At 41.9% G+C, this 23,635-nt stretch overlaps 1 protein-coding gene across 8 annotated transcripts in view; it reads right to left on the bottom strand.

Moving 5' to 3' along the window:
• The window catches only part of ATP9B (ATPase phospholipid transporting 9B (putative)), a 279,064-nt gene extending 255,931 nt beyond the window's left edge, over window positions 1-23,133 (bottom strand). For all 8 annotated transcript variants that reach the window (XM_058557340.1, XM_058557341.1, XM_058557346.1 and 5 more), the window contains exon 1: window positions 22,991-23,133. In XM_058557340.1, coding sequence (XP_058413323.1) covers window positions 22,991-23,100 — 110 coding nt within the window. In that variant the 5' untranslated portion in view covers window positions 23,101-23,133. The remainder of the gene's footprint in view (window positions 1-22,990) is intronic.
• Window positions 23,134-23,635: the final 502 nt, after the last annotated feature.

Raw genomic sequence — 23,635 nt, 5'->3', positions numbered from 1 at the left:
GCTTCCCCGGCCATGCTGAGGCCGCGTCCCACATACAGCAACTAGAAGGATGTGCAACTATGACATACAACTATCTACTGGGGCTTTGGGGGAGGGGGGAAGGAGGAGGATTGGCAATAGATGTTAGCTCAGAACCGGTCTTCCTCAGCAAAAAGAGGAGGATTAGCATGGATGTTAGTTCAGGGCTGATCTTCCTCGCAAAAAAAAAAAAAAGAAAAGAAAGAACATTATATAATGATAAAAGGATCAAATCACGAAAAAGCTCTAGCAATCGTAAATGTGTATGCACCTACCACCAGAGTTTCAAAATACACAAAGGATATAAGTAAAAGGAGAAATAGATCAATCCACAACAGCACTTAAGATTTCATGCCTCTCTCCGTAACTTACAGAAAAAAAAGACAGAAAATCAGAAAGGATATAAAGACATAGCCAACACTGTCAGCCAACTTGACCTAACTGACATTTACACCACACTCTACCCTGCAACAGCAGAATAATATTTTCATCAAGTGCACAAGCAACATTCACCCCCATGGACCACATCCCGGGCCATAATACAAACTCTAACAAATGTAAAAGAACTGAAATCATACAAAGTATGTTCTCTCACCATCACGGAATTTTTTTAAAAAAACAGCAACAGCAAGATACCTGGAAAATTCACAAATACTTGGGGGGATAAAACACCCTTCTAAATGACTGATGGGCCAAAGAGGAACTCTGAAGGGAAATTCCAAAATATTTTTAAGCAAACAAAAATAAAAATAGGACATACCAAACTTTGATGGATTACAGGGAAATTTGTAGCACTAAACGCTTATATTAGGGGCGAAAAAAAAAAGGCCTACAGTCACTTACCTAAACTTCCAACATGACAAAACAGAAAAGAAGAGCTAATTTAAACCCAAAGCAAGCAAAAGGAAGAAAATGATTAAACAAAGAACAGAAACAACCTGGAAATTTTATAGATGATGGGAAAGTTCCTTACGTTGACTGTGGTGAAATACACACCTGTCAAAACTCCAACTGCAACCTTTAAGTGGAGTCAGTTTATTAAATATAAATTATATCTTAACGAAGTTGACAAAAAAATAAGTGATTAAAAATAAGAAGATCCACTTGTAAGTTTGAAGGGTTTACCACCCCGGGCCAAGTTCAGGAAGACCGAGCAATAAGGATAATGACTCTCATTGACTGTAATTCATTAAGTAAACAGAATTCATGAGTCCACAGCGATTCTCAAGAAGAGAGAGAGAAGGAAAACTCCTCTTTACCAAAAAATACCAGCTCATACATGTGGAAAGAATGTGAGAACCCCTATTTTCCAACCCACAATGTAGTAACCGGTTTAGGACGAGATTACTAGTGGACATGAAAAGCATTCGGTGAAGGCTGTTAGGGAACAGAACGTCGCATGATACTGGAGGACCACCCACAAATTCCTCCCAACTGCAAACGAAAATGTACAAACTGTCAAAAGCTCTAGAAGCCCCCACCTTAACCTCGACATCAAACTCAGAACCACTTACCATGAGACAACCTGACATTACCTGCCTGCTGATGTGATGCAGTACGAAGTACATCAAGCATTCTTGCCCAAAAATTTACTGAATTTAATCAGCCGCTAGAGCAGTGGTTCTCAAAGTGTGGTCCCCAGACCAGCAGCATCAGCATCACCTGGGAATGTATCAGAAATGCAAATTCTCAGGCACCCCGAGATCTAAGGAACAAGAAACTCAGGGAGAGTAAGCCTACAGTCCATGTTAAGGAGCCCCACACACTGATGTTTCAGAAGTACTGCTCAAGAGCTCATTTCCACATGATGGGAAGTGCAGGAAATGAAGAGCAGTCACTGACTTCAGGAAGTACAAATCTAGCATGTGGGACACACTGCAAACAACTGGCGTGGACTTTCAAAAGCTCCACGTCGTTAGGAAAAACAACAACAGTGTGAAGATTTCTCCAGACTAAAATAAATTTAAAGAGATATAACCAAATGAAACAAACCTTGATTAGAACCTGGATTCAAAAAAAAGGTGCTATAAAAGACATTCTTGAAAATGTTCTGGAACTAAATGGTGGTGATGGCTGCACAACACGGTCAGTATACTAAATGCCGCTGGATTGTGCACTTTAAAATGGTGAATTAGGGCCGGCCCCGTGGCTTGGCGGTTAAGTGCGTGCGCTCTGCTGCTGGCGGCCCGGGTTCGGATTCCGGGCGCACACCGACACACTGCTTCTCCAGCCATGCTGAGGCCGCGTCCCACATACAGCAACTAGAAGGATGTGCAGCTATGACATACAACTATCTACTGGGGCTTTGGGGGGAATAAAATAAATAAATAAAATCTTTGATAAAATGGTGAATTATATGTTCTGTATTTTACCACAATTTGAAAAAAAATGAGAAATTCTTGAGACAACAGGAGATATTTGAAATGGGCTGGATATGCCATGTTATGAGTTCCTGTTAATTTTCTCAGTTGCGACAAGAGTGATGTGGTTGAAGAATCATGCTCACTGTTGGGAGACCCACACTGAAGGTCATTCTACCTGTAACACACTGTGAAACAGTTCGGCACAGACAGGGAGAAAGCAAATGAGGTATAATGTTAACAGCTGTTGAATCTATGTAAAAGATTATTCTTTTGATGTTTCTGTATGTTTGAAATATCTTATAATGAACCACCGGGAAAAACATATTCAAGAGAAAATAATTTTAAAGCCAAAATACATGTCCTCTGTAATTTCTTGAATCCACAGCTTCTCCATCTTTTTTCCTACCATTTTTCTCCAAGACCTGTGGTCATTTGGAAAATTGTCATCTTCATCATCATTACTCTCTTCTTTCTCTAGATCTCTTGTCACACTCACAAGGTAACATTTTGGAAATGAAGGCCTTGAGAAGGAAGGACAATGATGAGTGCTACTCCAGAGAATCAAGAATATCCAACAACACTAGAAGGATTTCCATTTTGCTCTAAACTTTATGAAAATACACCTTCTACAGTACAGAAGAGCTTTACATCTGCAGTTAGCTTTCTTTTTAGCAAACCTCTCAGCTAACTGTGCGTATCTGTATGTGCATGTGCCTATGTGGGCATGTGCACGCACATATGCACCTGTACCTGCATGTAGGTAGGTAAGTGCCTGTGAGCATGAGTGTGCGCGTGTGCGTGGTGATGGTGCCAGGCAGTGCTTTGCCTACTATGATGCTGTGAGAAGGTCAGAAGGCAAGACCCCAAAGCCTTTGTTTTCATGAGACTTTATTCTTAAAATAATAAGTACCTGACTGTCAAGAATCCAAAGATAAGCGTAATTCAAAGACAGAAAGAAAGTCCTTGGATGAGAATGCCAATGCCAACCTGCGACCCAAGTTTCTCTACTGTCTTTAACATGTGGTGACTAAAACATACTCCAGCAAGTGGATTAACAAAGTTATTGAGTTATCCCCTACTGTTGGACAGAAAAGACATTTATAATTTCCCATTAAATAATATTTCAGTGAAAGTGTCTGTGCATAGAACATTCTCCATATTTTTACATCAATTTTTTCAGAGATTTCCAGAACTAGAATTGTTATATAAAGTCATAAGCTCTAAAACACTTCATATATATTACCAAATTGCAAATTTAAACTCCCACCAATATGAGTGCTATGAATAATACCAAAAATACTAGAAGCAATTTTACCTTACCCTCATCAGACTGGGGCTGAATACATTTACCCTTTACTTACATGAGGGAGAAGAAAATGGTATCTTGTTGTCACTGGCACCTGTACACTTATGGTGTCACGTGGGGTCCTACTTACAACTATGGCTAAGACTGCTCCCCCTCTTATACAGAAGATTCAATTCTGCTGGGTATATTCTGGCTGTGTACAACCTGGGCACTCTGCAGCTAGTGTACTCTGCCCATGGCTCCACACTCAGCAGTCCTGGCAGCATCAGTCTCCTCACAGGTAAGTCTTTTATTGAAGGTGCACTTTTTCACTGGCCAGAAACTCAATGTGCCTCTTCAGCTAATGCCACCAGGACTAAGACTGTTTTTGTTAGTGACGTGGTCACAAAGCAGGGTAGGTTCCCAGTGGTCTGCCCTAACTTATTTTTGCCCATAAACACATCTTCAGTGAGCACTCCACCGAATATGTGGTTTTGTAGGAATGCATATACTACAGAACAACAGAAATGGCAATATTATTTCTGAAAGAGTCCATCTCTCTCATGTTGATTTGCCATGCAACCTTTTAAATATATTAGAGTAACTTGGGGAATTTTTTTTCCATTTTTACTGAAATCAGTACAGTTTAAATATGGCTTCATAATGCAACCTAATATCTGATACAACTTACCCCCTCATAATTCATACCCCCTCATAATTCAAGTTTAAAGTTGTCTTTGCTACTTCTCAAAGAAGGCTATTTTTTCCCTATTAGATAGACTCTCAAATCATTTTGTCAAGTTCCAAAAGCAAGCAAACAAAAATGTCCTGTTGGAATTTTAAACATTATACTGAATTTATAAACAAGATTAGGGAAGAACTGGATGAGTGGGCCGTATACAGTTTCATTCAAAAGTTTTATAACTACACATCCATCAAAACATTTTAAATAATTTTATTCTTAGACATTTTATAATTTTAATGTTATCATAAATAGCATCTCTTTTTTCCATTGTATTTTCTAATTTGATAATGCTAACTTAAAAGGAACTGTATTAATCTTGCATCTGTCATAAGTTATTATTAGTTTGAAGACTTTTTTGTAAATTACGATTTTCTTTCATCTACCTCTTCCATGTTGGAGCTTGACATGTCTCTTTAAAGGCACTGACTTGCTCACAGCCCCATCCCCCAAGAGGGTAGTCCTTGAGCAGGTGAGGGCAAGGCGAGCTCTCTACCTGTGACAGCCCCACCACCACCACAGGTGACTGGAACTGTTGTTTGCAGCAAACCCAGAGCAGCTAATCCACAGGCTGTCCCAAAAGGTGGCTGAGCACAGTTAGCTGAATTAATCTCTTTAATATATTCTGCATGTAGTAGCTAATATTTTACTTATATAATTCAATCAATACGTATTTGTTCTATCATAGATTAAATAGTAGGAAAATTATCTTTGAAATTTTTTAATAAATTTTACCTGTAAACAGTCTGGACCCACAGCCTTTTGAAGACGTAACTCTCTGAGCTCTTTTTAATTACTGCAGTAGGCAGAAGAACAGCCCCTCCAAAAATGTCCTATTCCCTGGTGTTACGCTATGAATATAATAGGTTACGTGGCAAAATGGAATTCAGGTTGCTAATCAGTTGACTTTAAGATATGGAGATGAGGGCCAGCCCCATGGCTTAGTGGCTAAGTGCGCGCACTCCGCTGCTGGCAGGCCGGGTTCGGATCCCGGGTGCGCACCCATGCGCTGCTTGTCAGGCCATGCTGTGGTGGCATCCCACCTAAAGTGGAGGAAGATGGGCACGGATGTTAGCTCAGGACCAGTCTTCCTCAGCAAAAAAAAAAAGAGGAGGACTGGCATGGATGTTAGCTCAGGGCTGATCTTCCTCACACACACACACAAAAAAAAGATGGCACTGTGAGAAGGATTCACTGCCCTGTTGTTGGCTCTGAGATGTGGGTGCCATGAGCAAGGACCACAGAGAGGCCTCTAGGAGCTAACGGCAGCTCCCAACTGACAGCAAGCAAAGAAACAGGACCTTAACCCTACAACCATGGAGGAAATGATTCTCCCCTGGCACTACAGAAAGGAATGCTGACACCTTCATTTTAGCCCCATGAGACCACACAGTTCTGACCTACAGTATGAAGAGATAATAAATTTGTTATTTTAAGCCACTAAATTTGTGATAATTGTTACAGCAGCAATAGGAAACTACAGTCATATGTCACTTAATGACGGGACACCTTACAAGAAATGTGTCATTAGGCGATCTCGTCGCTGTGCAAACGCCATAGAGTATACTTACACAAACCTAGATGGTGTAGCCTACAACACACACAGGCTCTATGGTACTACTCTTACGGGACCACTGTTGTACGTGTGGTCCATCGTTGACCAAAAAACATTGCGCAGTACATGCCTATACTACAATTACATAGCAACTAATGACATGGTTTTGTTTTCTTTGTATTCTGAGTCAATCTGATAATCCTGCTCTCGGCTACCTGGCTCTCATCTTTCTCCCCTTACTTGAAACACAGCCCTCCAATAAGACAGGGTTGTAAGTAGAAGAGACTGGTGTGGGCAAGTTACACCCTAGCAAAACTAAAAGATGTTCCATACACAGGAGACAGAAGAGTGTGGAGAGCCTTGCACTGTAGCTCTCCCATGCATTCCAGTGGTTCATCAGAGAGAGAAGCAGGCACTGAGGGGAACCAATGCTCACCACTGGCAAAGATTCACTGGACAATCACCTACTAGATACAGGGACCTACGCACAACTACTCGTCCTCGTGTTGTAAAACAGAAAAGAATAAGCCTAAGTAGACGGTGAGTGGATCTTTAGCAAACACCAACTACTGAAAGATCTCTCCTCCTCCCAGGATAATTAAATATTCAAGACAAAAACCAGGGGACCTCTGAAAGTACTGGAGTACAAAGAGTACATTATACTGAAGACTCCAAGGAAGATCATCTCTCAGCATCATTACAGGAATGTGAACAAATGCTCAGAAAGCCATTTGGCTACACTGAGTATATACACTCAGTGAAGGATCTGCTGGGCACCAACCACCTGCTTTCACTGAGAACACGATGGTCAGTGACAAACAGACACAGCCTCTAACTCATGGGGCTCAGAGTCATTAATCAATAAACGTAAAGTGACAGTAGTGGCAACTGACAAGACAGTTACCTAGAACTATAAGGATGATGGCTGCACTCACAGCTGAAGGGGACAGGAGGAATGCAGCCAAACGGATAGCTGCATTCCAGGCAGACAGGTGGGTGTGTGTGGAACAACCACGGTGTACTGGAAGATGAGAAAGGAAGCGGCGGTGGCCAGCACAGATGACAGAATCAGGGCACCTCACAAGCCTGGAACGTCAGTAGGAACTTGGCAGTGAAGGCCCTTGCAAATTACATGAAGGACAAACATTTCAGACGACAAGCGAACATGAGATTCACTCTGCACTCTGGTTGTCCTGGAGAAGCAGTCTGTGCAGAGGTCAAGGCCAACCAGGAGGCTGCTGTAGGAGTTCAGGACAGAGATATGCTGCTTGGACTAAGGAGCTGGAGTGAAAATGGAGAGAAGTGGATGCATTCAAGGCATTTAAGAGCTAGAACAGACAGAAATAGGTGATAAATTGGCTATGTGCCCAGAGGACACGAGAGGCCTAAGGACACTGGTCTGTACAGGAGGATGGACAGCAGGACCACTCAGTAGAATAGGAAACACTAGTAGGAGCAGGCTTCTGACAGGAAAGGGGGAATCTTGGGTTTGGTTTTATCCATTTTCAGTTTGAGGTCTCTTTGAAATATGAAGTACGCAGCTGGAATAAATAGGTTTGGCCCTCCAAGGACAGGCAGGAGCTAGAGTGTTCAATGGTAGAAGAGAATTTAGAGATCTGAAGAGCAGGATGATTTTTCTGCCTCACCAGCTCCTCTTTCTTTAGGAATCTGGCCTGTGCCCCCGCACCACCCCAGAAGGACTGCTATGTAAACCACATGGGGAGCTCAAACCCCACCATGGAACTGGAGTTGAGAAATAGAAGACAGTCTCCCTCTAGATAACTAAAGCTATTAACTCCTGTGGTAACAGCTGGTGGAGGTTTACACCATCATGCAGAGTAAGAAACCCAGAAAACTAGTCTTCCAAAAGAGAAGAATTAAACAGACATATACATGTAAAATGAAAAAAATGTTTCGTGAAAAAGAAGAAAGATTAAATACATGATCTACTTTCAATACAAAAAAAATCGGTGTTTTGTTTTTAAAGCTTAAACCTACAAGAACAGAAAACAAAAGAGGAGATAACAACAAAATGTAGGAAACCAGAAAGCAGATGGATGGATTGTAAATAATTAAGCAGATCCAAGAAAACAGAATCTGAAGCCAGCAGTGAGGGAAGCAAAGATCGAAGCGATCAGAACTTGGGGATCCACCCGGCTGTGGACTGGCAGCACTGGCACCTCTGCGAGTGGGTTTGCAGGGGTGTGAAATACAAATGGACTGAAAGCTATGAAGGAAACCTCTGGATCCTTACACTGCCCACCCCCCACATCCAACCAGGCAACCAAACTGCCCCTTCCCTCCTGCAGAGAACTATGGAAGTTTATCCTCCGGGGAAGGGGTGGTCAGAAGAGAAACCAGAGTGAGGCTGTGCTGAAAACACAAGACTGAGTGAAGGAACAGTGACTGTGAGAGCCAAGCGGACCTCTCCATCTGCTCTCCTGCTAGTTAATAATTTATGTGGAGAGGAGGAGGAGAGAAAAAGAAGCAGGAGGAGAGAAAGGAGAAGAAATCAGCATCACACCTTTATTGAAAGCTTAGATTGTTAGGCATTAATCTAAGCACTTTAGATATAGTCATTTAATTTCTACTTTTAGACAATTAACATAGGAAATTTTTAGAACAAAAACTCAAATGTCCATAGACAGATGTGGTATATACCTACAATGAGATATTATTCTCTTTAAAAAGGAAGGAAATTCTGACACAAGCTACAACATGACCCTCAAAAACATGCTAGGTGAAATAAGCCAGACACAAGAAGACAAACATTGCAGGATCCCACTTACATGAGGTGCTCAGAATACTCAAATTCATAGAAACAGAAGGGCGCACAACAATATGAACATACTTGATGCCACTGCACTGTACACTTAAAATTGGTTAAGATGGTAAATTTTATGTTATGCATACTTTATCGCAATTTTCAAAAAACGAAAAACTTTCTATGACTGTTGTTGATACCCTGCCCCTCGGCAGTCAAGTAACCGCTGGAAGATGGAATATGCCAAGCTAATTCCTACAGCGCGACTTTTGCTTGTACTTACCATGAGAGCCCCTTCTCCTCATCCTCCTGTTGGCTGCCACAGTTAATGTGCTGCATTCGATATGGTTATCCTAGAAAAGCCAATCCCTTACACATACAGCAATTCACTCAAGAGATCCATCACTCAGGGAACGGGGTTGTGAATTAGACCAAAAACCAGAGTGAAAAGAATTCCTCAGGTTTCCGAGACAAAGAGGCCCTGGAGGACAATGGCTAAAGCTTACTGAGTCCTGACTACGGCCAGGCTCCTGGAAGGTCTGTGCTCTGCATCCCCAAAGAGGAAAATGATAAAGGAAAGGAGAAACTGGGGGAAATATCTGTAACACACGACAGAAAAACGATTCTTTACCAACAGTTCTTACAAATCAATAAAAAAGCAAACACTTTGAATGACAGATGAGCAACGACAATTCACAAAGGAAGAAATACAGCTATACTTACAAAACTATGTTAAACCACATTAGGAACTCCAGCTCCTTCAATACACACTTAGTGCCCACTATGTGCTAGTGCCGTCCCAAGCACTACAGGTACAGTAGCAAATAGGCATACAAAGCCCTGCTCATATACAGCTTAAGTACCAACAGAACAAAAACAAGAAGTAAACAGGCTATTTTCAAAGGGAAAAGTGCTAGGAAGACAATAAAAGAGGTGACAGACCAGAAGTGACAGGGGAGTCATCCTTAGATCAAAGAAGCTGAGTCTCAACAAAGTGACACCCGGCTGAAAAGGAGCCAACCAGGTGAAGGTCTAGGAAGACCTAGAAGGAGCTGCAGAGCCTGGAGGGCTTCAGGAGTGTGGCAGGAGTGAGAGAGTCCAGGGGAGCAACACCAAACGCAGCTGCAGATGTTGGGAGGGGTAAATCCCACAGGCCTGGGAAGCTGGTGTAAGGAATTTAACTTCTAAATGGAAGGAGAAGTCAGTGGAAGGTTTTAAAGCTAGGAATAATTTTTGTTTTCAAAAAAGACTTTTACAACATGCAAATTAAAACAACTGAAATAAATAATTCTTAACATCTGGAATGGCCAACAGTCCTAGATAACCAGGCACTCTTAATTGCTGGTAAGGGTGTGAACAACTTTTCTGGAGAACAATTTGTGAAGATGCATCAAGAGCCCTTTTTTTTTTTGTAATGTAAGTAAACTTGAACCTAATTCTAATTATCCCATGAAAATTAAAAACATACACAAGATTTATCTACAAAGGTGACCATCACCATGCTGTGCTGTTTAAAAGCACACCCAAAAAGCACGGAAAAACCTTAACATCAAGGTTAGACCTGGTTAAATATATGACAGAATACCATATTGTCAGTAGAAATATTTAATAATATTAAATATTTTGTTGAAAGTAAATGTGTCAGGAGAAGAAGCAGTCACTTTTTCACCCCTCTTGGAACCCCCTACTCCACTAAGTGTATACTTGTTTGAGTCTCTCCATATAATCTTCTACAAACAACTCCAATTACTATCAATACCATCACAGAACATTCCTACAACAAGCCACTAATCATTTGAGATGATTTAGGCAAAAAATTACATGACCTGTGAAGTAACAGGCCTGAAACAGAATTAATGTCTTTCCTCTTAAAAATTCCTTTTTTCTGGGCCGGCCCCGTGGCTTAGCGGTTGGGTGCGCGCGCTCCGCTGCTGGCGGCCCGGGTTCGGATCCCGGGCACACGCCCGCGCGCCGCTTCTCCAGCCATGCTGAGGCCGTGTCCCATGTGCCGCAGCTGGAAGGATGTGCAGCTATGGCATGCAACTGTCTACTGGGGCTTTGGGGGAAAATAAACAAATAAATAAAATTTTAAAAATTCCTTTTTTCTTACTTCTCTGTGTAAGATCACTTCTTTTAAAACAGCCAACTAGAAGATGAATATTTATACAAAATGCAATTAAAATTCAAAACACCACTTAAATATATGATAATACAGTATACAAAATGAGATTTTTAGTCTTTTTCATTAAGTTTCTTCAGCAATTGTGTTGCATTTTAGCTAGAGTCACAATCTTATCAAGTTTCATGCTCGAAAAGCAGTACAATGAGTCTGGAAGATAATGAATATAAGCAACATCATGTTTAGTAACCTCGACTTCAGAAGTGGAGCCTTTGAACTGGCAAGCAATTTATCCCATTTCCAAAGCAATTTTCCTATTGTATTGAAAATCTTAGCTCAGTATTTAAAAACAATAAGATGATGAATAATGGATTTTTTTCAGAGACAGGATAAGCAGAGAATCGTAAGTGTCTTTGTTGCCCGGTGTCATACACACTTAATTGGTTTGTCACTCAAGAAAAATCAACGTTTCCAGCAATTAAGTATAATTCTGGAAACATATTTTTAAAATGAGTAAAAACAATGTGAACAAAGACGACAGAACGAATGATACCAAACCCAAGAGTACTGCCACACTAAGAAATGAAGACAGCTATTTTAACTGCTGCCAAAGGTTTAAAAAAAATTAGGAATTTTCAACAAAACACTCAAGTACTGGAAGGTACATAATTTACACATATCTAAGTAAAAGTAGGTCAATACAATAACTAGCTTAAACTCACATTTTTATCTTAAGTATCCAACAGATTTATTGTTTCCATTTTAATAAGAAACATTTCAGGGAGTCAACTGATATTAAAGGGAGAAAGACATTTAAAATATGCCTAATGCTTAAACCTTTTTTAAGAAAAACAAACATTTCCCCCATTGCGTGCATGTTAATAAAGTAGAAAAACAAAGCAACAAAGTGCAATAAAGAAATGTGTATACTTCCTTCATCAAATACAGCTTCCAAGTTCAACTGTGTCACTAATGAGTCACTTATTAAAGTAGCAAAACTGTATGAATTACCAAGAAATTGGAACTCGTTCCCTTCTACAGCAGCAGAGGAGACAAATAGTGGAATGGTTGTAAAAAAAAAAAAAAAAAAAAAAAAGAACTAAAGCAATAGTGCCTCAAAAGCACGCCCTGACCTTAGTAGCAAAAACAAGCAACAAGGATAAGGGCCAGTCAGTCCCTCAAGCTGAGAGCTGCCCCCAAGTGAACTGTGTACACAGTAACGTCCAAGTTACTGATTCCTCTTCTAAAATGTTCTGTAAGAAACCTGAATACCAATTTCCTGACATAAGAACTATACACAAGTTGAGACAAACTTTCCAATTAAGAGTTAATGGTGGGCCGGCCCCGTGGCTTAGCGGTTAAGTGCGCGCGCTCCACTAGTGGCGGCCCAGGTTCAGATCCCGGGCGTGCACGGATGCACCGCTTCTCTGGCCATGCTGAGGCCACGTCCCACATACAGCAACTACAAGGATGTGCAACTATGACATACAACTATCTACTGGGGCTTTGGGGGGGGGGGGAAAGGAGGAAGATTGGCAATAGACGTTAGCTCAGAGCTGGTTTTCCTCAGCAAAAAGAGGAGGATTAGCGTGGATGTTAGCTCAGGGCTGATCTTCCTCGCAAAAAAAAAAAAAAGAGAGAGAGTTAATGGTACAATGCCTAATATTATGTAAATTCCAATCCAGAAATTTAAAGATAAGCAGGCAGGTCAGCTCAGGATACATCCTCCAGTGGCCTAAAACCATGATATCCCCAACCATCAACTCTACCTTCATGCTAATACTGTCAGTTGCAGAAAACTAAGTGGAACATTTCTATTCCAGTAGGTGTAAAGAATTTTGTAAAACTGAGTGAACTACAGATCCCTTTTAAAAGAAATTCTATAGACCTCAAGAATACGTCTCTGATTCCAAGGAATCCTGGGCATTTTGATAAATGTTACCTTTTTTTTTTTGATAAATGTTATCTTAAGAATAATTCTGCACTTTAAAAAGGCTTTTCAATTATAAGCCATCATAGCAAAGGAAAAATTTCATCTTTAAAACTAGTAAAGTGTTGTTTTTGTTTTGGGGTTTGTTTTTTTTTTTTTTTTTTGGTGAGGAAGATTAGCCCTGAGCTAACATCTGTTGCCAATCCTCCTCTTTTTGCTGAGGAAGACTGGCCTTGGGCTAACATCCGTGCCCATCTTCCTCTACTCTATATGTGGGATGCCTGCCACAGCATGGCTTGATGAGTGGTACGTAGGTCCACGCCCGGGATCCGAACCTTCGAACTCTGGGCCGCCGAAGCGGACCATGTGAACTTAACCATTACGCCACCAGGCCGGCCCCTAAAGTGTTTTTTAGATCATCATCACAATTGTAAGTTTTAAGATTCAGAGAAAATTGTGTATAGATCTGAGAATGAGAAAACCAACAAAAAAAATCGTGTTGCCTCTACCAAGAAACACACTAATATTTTAGAGATAATCAGACAGCCATCTGTTCTCAGCATGAGTCTCTTTCTAAACACTGCAGTTTAACCATTATAATACTGCAAATGCCTCTAGGCAGGGCCAATAGCCACACTACAAACAGAAGCAAGGAGAAGGTACTAACAGACATGGATAAACAAGATAACGCCCAACGTCATTCACTCTTTTTTTTTTTTTGCTTAACTGCAATGTCTTTATTGCATTACTGGAGCAAGTTGGCCAGACTATCCCCTCTTGGGGAAGGTAAAAAAACAAAAAGACCAAAAAGTATCTCCCCTCGCCTTCCCTCCACCCTCCCTGTCATTCACTCTTCATTCAAACTGTGAAGATAATCTGAATGACACAGGTACCGTTTAAAAGACAGAAATGAAACATCAAATTAACAAACACCTTACTTTTACTCACATATTCATAACGCAAAAGAGAAATAGAGAGGCCAGCCCCGTGGCTTAGCGGTTAAGTGCACATGCTCTGTTACTGGCGGCCTGGGTTCAGATCCCAGGCGTGCACCGATGCACCGCTTCTCCAGCCATGCTGAGGTGGCATCCCACATACAGCAACTAGAAGAATGTGCAACTATGACATACAACTATCTACTGGGGCTTTGGGGGAAAAAAGGAGGAGGACTGGCAATAGATGTTAGCTCAGAGCCGGTCTTCCTCAGCAAACAGAGGAGGATTGGCATGGATGTTAGCTCAGGGCTGATCTTCCCCACAAAAAAAAAAAAGAGAGAGAAATAGATTCCCCACACGACCATATAGCAAATGACCTTAACAAGTAATTGTATTACTAGTGAACTATTAAATATTATGTGTGCCCTACAATATTCCATTTACCTAATAACATATTAAAAAAAAAAAGCACAGGAACATCCTCACCCTTGATAATAAAGCAACATGATATTGAATTTTTTAACATTTATTAAAACATACTCAAATCACATCTAATTCTTGTCCTGGAAATTTTCATAAAATACAAACCCAAAGATAAAAATTTTTATACAAGTTGTAACAATTTACCACCATTATATTTTAAATATATGGTGTCCTAAACTGGTACGATTATAATGAAATAAAAATAATTTCACTTCAAGGAAAACCCGAGAGCCTTTAAAATACATTACTACAATTCCTTACACATAATGAGCACAAAATGACATTTTCATATGGTCAAGGAAAAAGGCTTTCAAAGCTCACAAGGAAAAAGGCTTTCAAAGCTAAAGCTCACAGAGCCCATATCAAAGCTGTTTTTTTTTTTTTTTTTTTTACAACAAATTAGTGTTCAATTGCCAACATGGAGAAAATGGCCTCTTAATATAAACTTTCATTTTTGGTAAATAAAAGACTATACTAACTTCCATTTTTTATTTTTTAGTTGTATTCTAATATACAGCACACATTTCCCAAAATTAGAAATATTAGAAAAATCATAATTTTGATATAAAACTATTCACTTTACAGTTTTGAAGTACGAAACTAGTGATTTGTTACATATTAAGTCAAAAGTACACTTAAAAATGGTTAGTTTTGTTACATACATTTTACCACAATAAAAAGTCTATAGAAACAGTGGGGGAGGAGACCAGGAAGGGGCAACCTAACAGAAGAGAACTTTTGGACAGCAATGTCCATCCTCACCTAAAAATAACAGAAAAAAAGCACAGCCCCCCAAACACTGGGCAGCAAAGAGTGAAGGGGGCCCGGCCTCTCACGCTCCCAGCTGTAGGCAGACACCCTCCCACTGCCCAGATGGTGTCAAGTGAGGCTGGCGGGGGAGGGGGGGCGGAGGCATGGAGACCTTTATCCCAGCAGTACCGTAGGGCTCAACAGGGATCACAGACCTCCACCCCAACGAGCCTAAGACGCAGCCCTGCCCATCCCTACTACTGTCAGAGGAGGCTGCAAGAGAGGTGAGAACCCTAACCACCACCCAGAGGTAACAGCCCCCCATGCCATGCTGAGGGAGACCACAAGTTGTGGTAACAGGCATCCCTCCTCCTCCCAGCCAAAGTGATATCAGCAGAGCCCAATGGGGGGCCTCAGACTCCACCTCTGCCCAGTGGTAACAGGGCACCCTCCCCTCCCAGGTGTCAAAGGGGTTGTATAGGGAACCTGGCCTTTCACCTCATCTGACGGTCACAAGGCAGTGTCACCCACACCCACCCCAAAGTGGTGTCAGAGGAGGCCTGATAAAACAGAAGACTTAAATAAGGCCCAGAGCTTCATAGCATAATACCCAAAATGCCCAGGATACAATCAAAAATCACTTGTTATACCAAAAACCAAGAAAATCTCAACTTGAATGATAAAAGACAATCAACAGATGCCAACATCAAAATGAGGCAGGTGTTGCACTGACCTGACAAGGATTTTAAAGCATCCATTATAAAAATGTTTCAATGGGCAATTATGAACATGCTTGAAGCAAATGAAAACAATAGAATGTCTCAGCAAAGAAATAGCTAATATGAAGAAGAATCAAACAAATTTTGAAACTAAAAAATTTAATAACAGAGATTACAAAATTGAACGGATAGGCTCAGTAGCAGAATGGAGAAGACAGAGGAAAAATCAATGAACTTGAAGACAGCACAACAGAAATTACCCAATCTGAACAGAAAACAGACTTAAAACAAATGAGCAGAAACTCATGACTACATGGGACTACAACAAAAGATCTCACAAGGTGCCACTAGAATAGCAGAAGAGATGACGGAGTATTCAGACAAATAATGGTTGAAAACTTCTAATCTGACAAAAGACATAAACTTAGATTCAAGAAGCTAAGCGAACCTCAAACAGTATAAACTCAAAGAAATCTATGCCAAGACCCATAGCAGTCAAACTATCAGAAACTAAATAAAAAGAAAAAAGCCTGAAAGTAGTGAGAAATGACATCTTACCTACAGGAAAAAAAAAAAAATTCAAATGACATCAGATTTCTCACCAGAAATCATGGAGGCCAGAAAAAAGTGACACAACATTTTCAAGTGCTGAAAGAAAAGAATGGTCAAACTCAAACTGTAGATCCAGTGAAATTATCCTTCAGGGAAGAAAGGGAAATAAGACATCCTCGGATGAAGGAAAACTAAGAGAATTTAGTAGAAGGTCTGTTTCCAGCAGACCTACCCTAAAAGAACAGCAAAGGAATTCTTAGAACAGAAATAATAAAATAAGCAAATTTGGAACATCAGGAAATAACAGAACAAAAGAAATAGCAAAAATATCAGTCAATACAATAGGTTTCCCTTCTCCTCTTGAATTTTCTAAATCATATTTAAGAGAAATAATCAAAAATTATAACTGATGTATGGTTCTAACTGTATGTAAAGAAAATATTTATGTACTTTTACATATGCAAAATTTAAATATAATTTAATAAGATAATTCCATTACCAATAGGGGGGAATAAAAGGATGTAAAGAGGTAAGGATTCTACACTTTATTCAAATTGATAAAATACTGACAACAGTATACTGTGATGAGTTACGTATATATAATGTAATATGTAGAACTACCACCAAATAATATTTATACAAAGAGTTACACTGAAAAACACCATAGGTAAATCAAAATGGAATTTTAAAAAATGTTCAAGTAACCCACAAGAAGGCAGGAAAAAGAAAACAGAGAAACAAAAAAACACAGAAAACAAAAAGTAAAATGGCAGATGTAAGCCCTAACTTATCAATCATTACACTGACTGTAAATGTTCTAAATATATCAATCAAAAGACAGACTGGCAGAATGGATAAAAAATATAAACAATCATATGCTGACTACAAGAAACTCACTTCACACATAAGTAGGTTGGAAGTAAAAGGACGGAAAATTATACGTCAGGTAAACATTAATCAAAAGAAAGCAGGAGTGGCTATCTTAATGTCAGATAAAGTAAACGTAAGAGCAAAAAAATTACTACAGACAGACATGGAAATTACATAATGATATAAGTGTCAGTCCATGAAGCACACAAAGCAACCCCAACCACGCATGCACCAAACAGACTTGTGAAACACGTGAAGCAAAAATTGATAAAACTAAAAGGAGAAATAGGCAAATTCATGATTACAGTTAAGAGACTTCAACAACCCACTCTCAACAACTGATAAAACAACCAGACAGTAAACTAGCAAGGATACAAGAATTCAACACTATTAACCAAGAAAATCTAATCAACATTTCAAAACGTTTCCCCCCCCAGAAATTCTTAGCAATATAGACCATACCTTTGGTCACAAAACAAACCACATGAAATTTAAAATAAGTGAAATCACACAAAACGTGTTCTTTGACCACAAAGGAATCACGCTAGAAATTAGTAACAGAAAGCTAACAGTAAATTTTCCAAACACACTTCTAAATAATCCATGGGTCAGAGAAAACATCTCAAAGAAAATCAAAATACCAAAATTTGTGGGTCACGAGTAAGTCAGTGCCAAAAGGAAAATTTACAGCACTAAATGCTTACATTAAAAAAGAAAAAAAGTCTCCAATCAATAATCTAAGCTCCCACCTTAGGAAACAAGAATGAGAAGAGAAAAATAAACCTAAAGCAAGCAAAAGGAAGGAAAAAATAAAGAGTAGAAATTAATGAAATTGAAAACAGAAAACCATAGAGAAAATAAATAAAGCACAAGATAGCTCTTTGAAAAGATCAAACTTCTAGTAAGACTGACCAACAAAAAGAGTAAAAGCACAAACCGCCAACATCTGAATGAAACCACATCAAAAGGATAATAAGGCAATACTATGACCAACTTTACACACATAATTCTGGCAACTTATCTGAAATGGATCAATTGCTCAAGGGGCACAAACTATCACAATTCACCCAATATGAAACAGATCATTTGAATAGGCCAATAACTATTAAAGAAACTGAATCTGTAAATTAAAAGGCCCAAAAAATAAATCTCCAGGCCCAGATTGTTTCACTGGAAAATTCTACCAAACATTTAAAAAAGTAACAACTCTACACAATGTCTTCCAGAAAGTAGAAGAGAAGGAAACATTTCCCAAATATCAGGGGTAAAATCTGACGGTCATTGCCATTCTGCTCATGAAATTTAAAGTCTAATGAGAAGATAAGCATTTACAGTAAAGTGCAATCTGTGCTATGAGGGGAAACAGTACTACAGGAGCCTGGCAGGGGCATCTAATTCTATCCTGGCTGGAGCTGAGATCAACAAAGGCTTCAGAAGTAGAGTGGTTTTAGATGTTGACCAAGTCAGGAATATAGCCATTGAAATATGAAGATTTGCAAATACCAGAAGAATTAGCTAGAAGAGTCCAAAGTTACTGTCTCTGGGATGAGAGGCTAGGGTAAAGGAGAATGAATAAGTGGGATAGAGAGCCACGGTATGTTAATGTAAACCTTTTACCACTATTAAACTTTTTAAACTATACATGTTACCATGACAAAATACAACCAAACTTCACAAAATAATATAGAAGCACAACTTCCAGTCAAGATCCATTTCTCCCTGCTCCTCTCACCTAAGTCCAACTATAAACCTTGGAAATAAAGCAAGTACCAACCAGAGGAGAGCTCTGGAAGGTGGTAAAAAGGCAGCAGTGAGAGGAAGAGAGGACGGTTTGCAACCCAGGACTGGAGGAACAACACAGTAGCAGGATGTCTTACATGTCCCCAGCCACAGAAGGAAGGATGCCGGTGCAGGGTTCCCTAACTCCCAACCTAGCAAGAGAAGGCAGCCCAGGAAGGTCATTCCTCCCCTGGATGGAACGAGAGTCTATTACCACCAGCAAAAGAGAGCAACAAGTGGTCATGGGAAGTGGCGTCCCTCTCCAGGGGCCTGAGACTCCCCAGTCTGACCAGGGGACACTGGGGCATCTAGGCAGCACTACCTAGGGGAACCCTGCCATAACAAGAGGTTAGAGACCTCAGGAACCTTCTGGTTCCCCAGAGGCCTGAGACTCCCCTCTCTCACCAGGGGGGCAGTCAGGCAGCACCACGTGCAATCCCACCACAGAAGCAGCCAGTGAGGAAACTGCTTCTACCCACGGCTGACACTCCTCTCCTCTGCCCCAAGACACCAGAGCAGCAGGAAGCACCAGCAAGAGGGGTTTGGCCACAGAAAGCCTCTTGGTCACAGCAGGGCTGAGACTCCTTTCCTACCCAGACACACCAGGGCAGCCAGGGGGCACATAGGGAGGGCGGTTCAGCCACAACCACCCCCCAGCCAATGAAGCCTCTTCATCCACATGGGATGACTCTTTTTTTTTTTTTAAAGACTTTATTTATTTGTTTTCGCCCCCAAAGCCCCAGTAGATAATTGTATGTCATAGCTGCACATCCTTCTAGCTGCTGTATGTGGGACGCGGCCTCAGCATGGCCAGAGAAGCGGTGTGTCGGTGCACGCCCCGGATCCGAACCGGGCCGCCAGCAGCGGAGCTCACGCACTTAACTGCTAAGCCACGGGGCCGGCCTGACACTTTCGCTTTTTTTGTGAGGAAGATCACCCCTGTGCTAACATCTGCCAACCCTCCTCTTTTTTTGCTGAGGAAGACTGGCCCTGGGCTAACATCCGTGCCCATCTTCTTCCACTTTATACGGGACGCCGCCCGTATAGCATGGCTTTCCAAGCGGTGCGTCGGTGTGCACCCGGGATCCAAACCAGTGAACCCCGGCCCGCCGCAGCGGAGCACGCACACTTAACTGCTTGCACCACCGGGCCAGCCCCAGGATGACACTTTCATCTCTTACCAAGAGACATCAGGCCTGGGCAAACCCCTTTTGCCTCAGCAACATAAGCAGAGACAAGTAAAAACCCCAGCAGCACCACATAAACCAAGGAGACCAAAAATCACAGCACAAAGGCCCTGAAAATTAAACTCTCATTGGAACCACAGCCTACAAACGTAGGCCAGAACCCGTGTGCTAAATCTAAACAGGGTGACTACCTGCTAAAACAAAAGATATAAATAGGCTCACAGTCTCCTGACATAACAGACAAAATGTCCAGAATACAAGAGAAAACCACTGGTCACATCAAGAAACGCAACACTCACAATGTGAATGAGAAAAGACAATCAGCTGACACCAAAACTAAGATTAAATCAGGTACTGCAATTATGACAAGCATTTCAAGGAGCAAATATAAAAATGCTTCAACAATCAATTACAAATTCTCTTGAAACAAACAGATTATAAAACTAAAAAATACAATAAGAGAAATAAAACCTCACTGGATGGGATCAACAGTAGAGTGAAGATGACAGAGGACAGAATTAGGGAACTTGAAGCACAAGTCAACAGAACTTACCAAATCTGAACAAAACAGAGAAAAGAAACTGAAGAAAAAAACAAAAGAGCCTAAAAGAATTATGTAGCACTAACCAAAGATCCAACATTTGTATCATTGGAGTCCCCAAGGTAAGGAGAAAGAGAGTGGAAACAAGAAGAGTACTTGAAAAAAATAATGGCTAAAAACTGCCTAAATTTGGTGAAACAAAAACCAACAGATTCAAGAAGCTTAGGGAATACCAAAAGAGATAAACCCAAAGAAATCTACACCAAGATACATCATAATTAAACTTCTGAAAACTAAAGACAACGAAAAAATTTGAAAGCAGCCAGAGAGAAATGACACATTACCTATCAAGGAACACCAATTTGAACGACAGCAGACTTATAATCAGAAACCATGAAGGCTGGAAGGAAGTGGAACAAGAGTTTTCAAGTGCTAAGAAAAGAACTGTCAACCAGGAATTTTATATGCAACAAAACTGTCCTTCAGGAATGAAGGGGAAATAAAGACATTCTAAGAAGAAAGAAGTCTCAAGATTGGCTATAGGAAGTTCTTCCAATCGAAAGAATCTTGTAACATCAGGAGAAAAAGAGCAAAAATATGGGTACATACAATAAACTATCCTTATCGTGACCTTTATAAATCATATTTGATGATTTAGACAAAAAGTATAACACCATCTGATCCTCAGGACATGATATTTAAAGTGTTGGGGGGGTGGTGAGTAAAGGGACTGAAATGGAAGTAAGGTTTCCACACTTCACTCCACATAGTAAAATCTGGATAATAATACACCATGGTGATAAGTCACATATGCATATTGCAATACCCAGAGAAAACACTACAAAAACTATACATAAAGACCTACACTCAAAAACACTGTAGAGATATCAAAAAAGTATTCAAGTAAGCCAAAAGAAGGCAAGAAGAGAAACACAGGAATGAGAATCAGAAGAAACAGAAAAGAGACAATAAAATGGCACACATAAGCGCTATCAATAACTGCCCTAAAGGTAAATGGTCTAAATACACCAATCAAAAGACAGAGATGGACAGACCGCATAATGCAAAAAAACGATCCAACGAGAAACTCACCACAAATTCAACAACATAAATTGAAACCTAACATTGTGCAAACATTAATCCACAAAAAGCAGGACTGGCCACATTAGTATCTACTAAAGTAGACTTCGGAGCAAGAAAACTACCAGCAACAAAGAGGAACATTACATAACAATAAAAGAAACAATGCGCCCGAAGACAAAGGGATCCTAAATGTGCACATACAAATGACAGAGCCTCAAAATGGAAGAAGCAAAAACGGACAGATGCAAATTTTAATGGAAACCTACTGTGAAACAGGTGGCATATTTCCAAACAATGACGTTCTAAAATCAACCACTTCCAGAACTACTAATGCAATTACTCTTATAGATAACATCAGGGAGGAAAGGACAAACGTACTTCTGAAGAATCCACTTCCGGCCAAACACTAAACACGGGCACCTCACTAAGTTCCCCTGTAATCTTCAGTAATCCCATAAGAAAAAATATTATCCCCTATTGTACAGCCAACGAAATGAAGGATCTGAAACAAGTTACCTAAGATCAAACAGCTAGCAAGTAAATGAACCGAGATTCAATTCAGCTGTTTAACACTGTATTATGTACTGAATATGTCACAGCCTCTCAAACGGCCCAAACCGAAAATTATTCTCAAACTCGAATCCTGAAGCAGTTGGACATTGAAATCTGTATTTTTTCCATGTTTTAAAGGTTAACTGCTTCTGCGATTCCTTAGGAATAAAATTTTAATATCTACAAAGGGCAATATTTCCCCTTTCTGTAAGTTTCTTTTTCTAATCATAAAATGTAGTACTCTTCTCTTTGGCTAAGAAATAACTTCAATACGAGCTAAAACCAAGTATGGTATGAGACTTCCACTGAAAATCAAAGGTCTGAACGTTTTACTTCTACCACTAAACTCGCTGTGGTCCCATTAAACAATTTAGCCTTTCTGCATCTCCGCTTCCCATTCCCAAAAGCAAAAGTTCTTGTCAACAACAGTACTCTGTGAACACGTTTAAGTAAAAAGCGTGCTCAGCACACACCCTGACACGTCTGCACTCGGGCCCCCGTCCGTGAACCAGCGACCCGGGAAAGCGTGCACTCGGAACGCGGACCCCACGCCGCGCGCCCCTGCGCCCTGCCTCGAGGCCGCACTCCCGCGCCTGCCCGCCCTGGAGGCCGCGCTGCACCCGAGCGGCCGGCGGCCGGGGCGCCCAGGGTGGGGCAGGGCCGGGGCGCGCCGGGCGGGACCCAGACCGGCCGGGGCTGGGGGCTCCGGGGCGACCACTGGGCGGGGCGGCCACTGGGCGGGGCGGGGGCGGCCCGTCGTTACCTGCTGGGCCGCTCGGCCCCCGGCCCGGGCCCCGCCGCGCTGTAGTAGGCCGCGCGTTTGCGGCCGGCCGTCGCGCTGCGCACCGGGTACAGAGGGATCTGGTCCGCCATGTTCCGGCCGCCAGCGTCCCGCTCCTCCCCGCTCCCGTCGAGGCGCCGCCTTGCCCCGCCCTCTCCCCTCAGCTCCAACCCCGCTGAGGCGCCGCCCGCGCGCCCCTCCCGCCCCGCACCGCGCGTCGGGGCCTGATGACGTCACCGCGGGGCCAGGGCGTAAGCGGAAGACGTGACGCCCGAGGCCCCGCCCCCAATGCTGCGGGCCCGATGACGTCACCGAGCGGCGAGGGAGCGAGCCGAGCCGTTTGGCCCTGAGGCCCCGCCCCGGTGCTGCGCGGGGTGCGCGTGCGCATGCGCGGCGGCGGTCCGCCGGAGCGCGTGGGCCGCGGTCGCTGTCCCTCGTGTCGGGAGTGGGGCGGGTCCCCTCGGCCAGCGCGCCCCTGCCTCGAGGGCCGCCTGAAAGGCCGGGGAGCGCGCCTGCCGAGCGCCTGCGCAGGGCGGGGCGCGTCTCCCCGGTTCCCGCGCGACGCGCCCGCACGCCTGGGACCGCAGCCCCGCGCCGCCCTCCTCCCCGCTGCTGGCCCGCCGAGCG

The sequence above is a fragment of the Diceros bicornis genome, chromosome 16 (genome assembly GCF_020826845.1).
Source record: "Diceros bicornis minor isolate mBicDic1 chromosome 16, mDicBic1.mat.cur, whole genome shotgun sequence".
Classification (NCBI taxonomy): domain Eukaryota; kingdom Metazoa; phylum Chordata; class Mammalia; order Perissodactyla; family Rhinocerotidae; genus Diceros; species Diceros bicornis.
The sequence above is the reverse complement of the archived record's forward strand: the minus strand, read 5'-3'. Positions and strand labels throughout refer to the sequence as shown.